The following is a 6,899-nucleotide window of genomic DNA, read 5'->3' on the forward strand; positions in this document are numbered from 1 at the left end:
GTCCCTGGATGTCAGCCACAGCTTCCATCACGAAAGGGAAGGGGGCAGGGGGTGGGGGCAGAAAGGGAAGGGTGGAGGGTGGGAAGCCCCTGGTGGTTGAATTCGAGGGTCTTGGCAAGCAGAGCGCCTGCTCCCAGCCGGGGGGAAGGTCGGGGCAGCCACTCACCGGGGGGCCCCGGAGGCCAAGTCCACCTGGGAGCCCACTGATGCCTGCCTCTCCCTGGAAGTAAAGAAGTGAGGGGTGGGAGTCTGCACCCAAGGGCTTTGGGGAGCTGGAGAGTCACAGCCCACTCCCAGACCCCCATGCAGGGCCGGTCTGCCCTCTCGGAAGGGACTGAGACTCCAGGGGCGCATGTCTCTGTCCCCCACAGAAGCCCCCCCCCAGCCCTGGTTGGGGACCTGACAGCCAGGTTGGCTGTGGGTGTGGTGGGCATGCTTGGCTCGGGGCCACGAGGGTTGTAGATACTCACAGGGGGTCCGGGGAGGCCTTTGCCCTGCAAAGCCAAGCATGGGGTCAGAGCTTGCCCACCACCCCACTCACCCCCTGAGCCGACCGGGTGGGTGTGGGGAAGAGCAGCTCAGGGGTCTGGGTGCAGGAGAGCCTCCCACACCCCCTGGGAGAGAGGACCCAGCCCAGAGGGTCAGCAGAGGAGAGGGCCTGGGACCTCACCCTGGTCGGACCCTGCAGCCCCTCAGACCCCCACCAGGAGGAGAGATGTACTCACCCCAAGTCCCGGCGGCCCCGGGGGTCCCAGGCTTCCCTGAGAAGGAAACGGTGTCAGGGATGGGATGGGCCCAGTCACCCCTCCTCTGTCTGCAAACCTGTTTCCCTCCCTCCCAGATCCATCCTACAGCTCCTCAGAGGAGGGGCCTCATTTTACAGAGACAGGGTCCTGGGCGGGGCAGCCTCTGCTGCCCCAGTGGCCTGGGACTGGTCCCAGCCCCTGGTGGTTGGATTCGGAGGTCACAGAACCCTCCACCTTGGCCTGTGGAGGAGCCCGAACCTCGGGCAGCCCGGGTGCCCGCCTGGCCCGCCAGTCCTCCTGTCACCCAGCCTCCCGAGGCCACTCCCCTCCGGTCCTGCCCACCCAAGGCTCCCTGCAGAGACCCTGGAGTTCACCTACCCCCGTCCACCCGGCACCAAAGGACCCACTGGCCACAGCTGCCACTCTCGCCCTTGTCCCCCCTCCTCCAGCCGAGTTCCCTCCGTCTCTCCCTGTGCCCCCTGCCCTCTGCACCCCAGGGCTGGGGGGACGGTCACTGCTCAGAGAGGGAGGGGACAGCGTGCGGGGCTGGAGAAAGCCTTCCTGCAGAGGCTGGTTGGTCAGGAAGTGGGCTTCAGGAATGATGGTCAGACTTAGGGCACAGCCTGGGCGACCCTGGGCCTCTTGAGTGTTCACCCGGGGAGCAGGAGGGCATGTGGGGTCCATCACCCCTAACCATATCAGCCTCCCCAACACAGTCTGAATGCCAGGACAACCTGCCCAGAGGTGGGTGTGGAATGGGGGGCCATGCACTTGCTACCCTGTGTCCCCCTGCTATCCCGCGGTCCTGCAGGGCCCCGGCCCCGAGCTCGCCCCTGGGCTGCCTGCAGCCGCCCCCCGTGTTTCTGGTACTCACCCGCTCTCCAGGGGCGCCCTTGGATCCAGGTGGTCCTTCCCTACCAGTCAGACCCTGGGGGGAGGCAGGGCTTGAGGGGTCACATGGAAGGAGGTGACCCCTCCCCTGTGCAGGGGAGAACCAGCCATAGGTCCTTCCCTAACTAAACTGAGTCCAGAGCGGACGAGAAGACCCCCGGGCCTGGCACCGTGCTGTGCTGGCCATCCACTGTCCATGGGGGGCCCAGAGCCTCTGGGGGACACGGAGGCAGCCAGAGGGAACCCAGCGCCTGGAGCCGTTGCTGGAGTTGGCGAGCCCAGCAGTCCCATCCAGACCTCAGCCCCGTGGTCTTGGGGCCAGGCCTTGAGCCCCTGATGACCAACGGGCTGGGGCTCAAAGGGGCCTGGATAATGGGTGTTTGTTCCCAGATAAGCAGGAGCTGGTGGGACTCACCTCTACTGTGGGCGGGCTCTGTCCTCTGCTGGCCAAGGCCAGGCTAAGCTCTGGGATAAAGGCCAGAGCAGGCCCAGCTAGAGAGCAGCATTCACCTTGACTCCTGGGCCTGGGCAGGAACTTGTCCAAGCCCAGAGGGGAGGGGGGCTCAAGGGAGGGGGAGGGCTCACGGGAGGGGAGAGGGCGCAGAGAGCGCAGGCACACTCACGTCCACGCCAGGCAGCCCCGGCAGCCCCGCCTCTCCTGGTTTCCCCGGCTTCCCCGCAGCCCCTTTGGGTCCCTGTGGGGGAAGGGCAGAGGTGTGAGGAAGGTCCAACGGGGAGCCTTGGCCTCACCAAGAAATTGTGTTTTCCAGTCCGGGCACCACCACAACGCAAGAGGGGCCTCTCTCCACGAGGCCGGCCCTGTCCGTGTGCTGCAGACCCGACCCAGCTGGGGTCACCTGCCAACCCCTCACTGGCCCCAGGAGGGCACCCCTCTCTAGCGGCCCCCTACTTGCTCACATCTGCAGGACATGCACCTGGACACGTCCGCCTCTCCGGCCAAGGGCTGACTGTGGGGCCCTCAATCCCTGGGCCCACACGGCTCGGTGAGGACTCACTTGGGGACCTCTGGCCAGCTACCCCGCGGGGCTGCATTCCTTGCCTGTCCAGGCACTGGCCCAAAGAAAGCTTCAAAGCCCGCACCTCCCAGAGCCTCGCAGACTCCTACACACACCCTCCCTCCCACCCCTTCCTGGCTCAGCCCTGCTCCCTAACCCAGGGCCCAGTGTGGTGGCAAGGGGTGTCAATGACCCCTCTGTTTTAGGCCCACCCTCCCCTCCAGACTGGAAGGGGCCACCCCTCCCCCACAACAGCCAGGACACTCACCGGGGGCCCAGGCAGACCCGGAGGACCAGCTTCTCCCTGCAGAGGGGGAGACACCCTGATGTGACCAAGGGTTCCTGAAGACCCCGCCCCGGGAGCAGAGCTGGGCCCCAGGGCCCTGCCCCAGAAGACAAGTCAGGAGCCCCTCACCCCCTCGTCCACACCTAGGGCACCTCCCCGCCAGGGCCAGGTGCTGAGGTAGGCACTGGGGAGAGGGGCTAGCTGGACAGGCTGGGCTCAGCCCTGACATGGCCTACACTGCTTTTGGGGATCACTTTGAGGGCTCAGGGTCATGACCCCCAGAACCAAGGGGAAGGCTCCAAGAAGCCCTAGCTGCCGGAGAAGCTTCAGGAAGCGCTGTGGGCGCTGAGAGGCCTGCTGCCCGCACCTGTCCAGAGGGGCAGCCCCAGACCCGTGAGGCCCCAGAAGGCAGCCCGGGCCTCCCTGCCACGACCTCCAGGCCTGAGACCCTTTAACTGAGGCTCCAGGCAGGTCTGAGTGGACGCATCCACAGGAGGAATGATCAGCCTGGCCCGGGAACCCTGGGGGGCCAAGGGCCCAGCCAGGCGGGAGAGGCGTGGGGTCCAGGTTGAGGGGGAGGCTCAGGGCCACCTACGGCCAGGCAGGGCCTTGGGGACTCAGAGGGGATAATATGGGTGAGGAGATGCCTTGGAGGGGGCCCCTACCTTTCATGGAGGTGGCTGGATGGAGGGGCTTTCACCCCAGACGGCCCCTGGGGGCAGGCTGCAGGATTTCAGCTGCCTCCCCATATTGCTGGCCTGGGGCAGCTTCCAGGGATGCAGTGCAGGCCAAGCCCCTCCAAGGCTGGCTTCAGCCCCCAGCAGCCCCAACAAGACCCACAAAGAGGGTCAGGCCCTGCACTTCCACACCCAACCCCCAGAATACAGGAGCACAGACCCCCGGGCACACACTTCAGTGCCACATTTCCAGTCAAAGACCACCATGCAGCCCCCCCACCCCCCCACGCCGCCCCATGCAGGCCCCGTGGGGTGTGTCCCAAGTAGGAACAAGGATCGTCTTTGTTTCACATCCCATACGGGTGCTGGCTCATCACCCCGACATCACCCGACCTGCGAAGTAGGACGTAGTTTTCTCTCCATCAGGCCCAGGGGTTTGTAAAGGTTGGAGCCAGAGCTGGAACCCCACAGAACCCTCCTGGGCCTTCCCACGCCCCAAACTCACATCAACGCCATCTTTGCCCGGCTTTCCAGGTGGCCCTTGGGGACCAGGAGGACCTCGAGGTCCCACTTTCTGAAATGGAACAATGTCATTAGGCACCTGGGACTTTTCACCCCTCCCCCTCAAGGTGGGTCCCCTGGTTGGCTCTTGGGTCAGTCCGATGGAGTGTCCCTTCTTCCCAGGGTCGAGCAGCACTGGGGCCTGGCACAGGGGCCCATGACCCTGTCTGGCTTCAGCGATGCCCCCCGCCCCCTGCCAGTGTCTACTGCCTCATCTGTGCAGCCGGGAAGGGCTGTGCCCACCCGCAGGGAGCCTGGGAACAAAGGCCACATTGTGGTCTCTGGCGGTGGCGGCACCCTGGCCTGGGAGGACCAGGCAGCCTCCTGGGCTCACGCAGAGGAGGCCTGGTGTCTGTGGGCTCAGCCTGGTGGTCGCGATAGGTCTGTGCCAGTCTCCCTGTCCCAGGCTCACTCGCTGGCTGGCCCAGGCGGCTGGGGTGGGGGGCGGCCCCCAGGCTGCACTGCTGGATGTCTGACATCAGAGCCCTGGACCCCCACCCCAGTCCGCTGGGGCGAGCCCAGCTCCCCTGCGCCCCGTGCTCACCTGCGCCTCGGTCCTGGCCAGGAGCTGCCCGAGCAGGAGCAGGGCCAGCGTGGGGGCTCTGGCCATGGCTGCGTGCACTCTGAGTGGCGCTGGAGGCGCGGCCAGGCTGGGGCTCGGGGCTCTGGGCTCGGGGTTTGGAGGGCGGGGCCGGCGGCGGGCAGGTCTCCAGTTCCCGCCCCTCTGGCTGCACACAAACCCCCCATTCAGCGGGGCCCACCAAGCTGGGCAGGGGCTTCCGCCGCCACCGGGCCTCCCAGTCCAGGCTGTGGGAGGAAGGCAGGGGCCGGGGTGGTGGGGAAGCAACCAGTGGCATTTTTTGGGTCAGCCTCTGAGTTAAAATTACCCCGGCTGCTGAGTGAGACACACACACCTTTTAGCAAAAGAGAAAGACGCTCTTTTCTCCCTGCTCCTCCCCAGGGTGTGGGAGCCCACACGGAAGGGCTCCTGTGGGGAAGGCGCACCTTTAGTCTGAGAAATGGGGTCCGGAAGCTGCCTGCCCTTCCCCAAGCCCTGAGTGGGCCCCAGGCTGCCCAAGGCCCAGGAAGACCCCCAGAGAAGGTGAGTGCCCCTGTCAGGGTTCAGACCAGCCCCCACAGCCCTGATTCTTGACATGGGCCCTGCCATGGGCAAAAGTCTAGGGCAGTGATGATGAACCTATGACACGCGTGTCAGAGGTGACACGCGAACTCATTTTTTGGGTTGATTTTTCTTTGTTAAATGGCATTTAAATATATAAAATAAACATAAAAAATATGAGTCTTTGTTTTACTATGGTTGCAAATATCAAAAAATTTCTATATGTGACACGGCACCAGAGTTAAGTTAGGGTTTTTCAAAATGCTGACACGCCGAGCTCAAAAGGTTCACCATCACTGGGCTAGGGCCACGCCTGCCAGGTTGGGGATACCTCCTACTTCAGGGCCTTACCCCAAACTTTATACTGAGTGGTCCATCCACATGAGCCATGGCTGGCAAAGGCCTGGCTGTCCCCTGGCACCCCTCACCCCACGGGACGGCAAAGTGGTGGCTCTGGCCGAACGGAAGGAGGACCACCAGGGTCCCGAGGCCGAGCAAGCGGTGATGGACAGGGACTCTGAGGCTGCGTCAGGGGCTCCGTTTCCCACAAGCCCCTGGCCGCTCAGGGGGCAGCACCTGGGGCCAGGTGGCCTCCATGGCCACCCTAGGGGCCTCTCCAACATCCAGGTCACCTACAGGCCCACCCCAAGATATCTGAATATTTAGGGGTCATGGCACACCATGTCAGCTTCATTTCCACATGTGGGAACGCAGGACTTTTTAAAGAATATATTTTTTAAAATGTGTTTTTATTGATTTCAGAGAGGAAGGGAGAGGGAGAGAGAGATAGAAACATCAATGAGAGAAAGAATCATTGATCGGCTGCATCCTGCATGCCCACACTAGGGATAGATCCGCAACCTGGGCTTGTGCCCTGACTGGGAATTGAACCATGACCTCCTGGTTCATAGGTTGACGCTCAACCACTGAGCCACGCCAGCCAGGTGGGAACTCAGGACTTTTGAGACAATGTGAATTCAAATGAGAGGGAGCCTCAGGGAAGCACCTGGCTTCACTGTTGGTCAGACTGCAGCTGCCCCTTCAGGCTGGGCCACACCCTCACCTGGGAGGGAGAGGTGTGAGTTACATCAGGAAGAACCGGAGAGGCTGGGCTCCTGCCTCCAGCAGAACTGGAGCCATCCTGGGCCGCACAGACAGCAGCAGGCTGGGGAAGCCCTCCACCACCCCAAGCCCAGGGTCTGGGGAGCAAGATTGGTTCCCCCCAGCTCCCGCCTCAGTCCCTCCCAGCTGCCCCCCAGCTCCCAAGGAAGCCCAGCTGGCCTCCAGCTCCTTCAGGAGCCACCTGGCATCCTGCTCCACTGCCCGCAACAAGCCCAGCCCCCGCTCCTAGCAGACCCTTCCATCCTGCTGCTGGGAAACGCCTCCGCTCCCCAGAGCTGCCCCTGCCGCCAAGCCCTAACAGCTGCAGTGGCCTGGGACTGGGGGATAGGGGCCAGAGCTTGGGGGTCAGTGTACTGGAGCTGCCTGGCTGTCCCCAGTTCCCCACTGTGGGCACAGACTCCACCCCCAGGGTGACTCGAGTAGAGTTTCCTTCTGGCATCAAGCTTCTCTATCTGAACTTGAACCCCATAGGCTCTCACC

General features: G+C 63.8%; 1 protein-coding gene across 1 annotated transcript in view; it reads right to left on the reverse strand.

Annotated features, from left to right (window-relative positions):
* COL9A3 (collagen, type IX, alpha 3) overlaps nt 1–4,895 on the reverse strand; it is a 23,239-nt gene extending 18,344 nt beyond the window's left edge. The window contains exons 1-8 of the mRNA XM_005885575.2: nt 4,722–4,895; nt 4,122–4,190; nt 2,922–2,957; nt 2,261–2,332; nt 1,621–1,674; nt 726–761; nt 471–494; nt 167–220 (exon numbers count right to left, since the gene is read on the reverse strand). Of these exons, the coding sequence (XP_005885637.1) occupies nt 167–220; nt 471–494; nt 726–761; nt 1,621–1,674; nt 2,261–2,332; nt 2,922–2,957; nt 4,122–4,190; nt 4,722–4,787 (411 nt within the window). The 5' untranslated portion in view covers nt 4,788–4,895. The remainder of the gene's footprint in view (nt 1–166; nt 221–470; nt 495–725; nt 762–1,620; nt 1,675–2,260; nt 2,333–2,921; nt 2,958–4,121; nt 4,191–4,721) is intronic.
* Between the last annotated feature and the right edge of the window lie 2,004 nt (nt 4,896–6,899).

This window comes from Myotis brandtii, unplaced genomic scaffold (genome assembly GCF_000412655.1).
Source record: "Myotis brandtii unplaced genomic scaffold, ASM41265v1 scaffold915, whole genome shotgun sequence".
Lineage (NCBI taxonomy): Eukaryota > Metazoa > Chordata > Mammalia > Chiroptera > Vespertilionidae > Myotis > Myotis brandtii.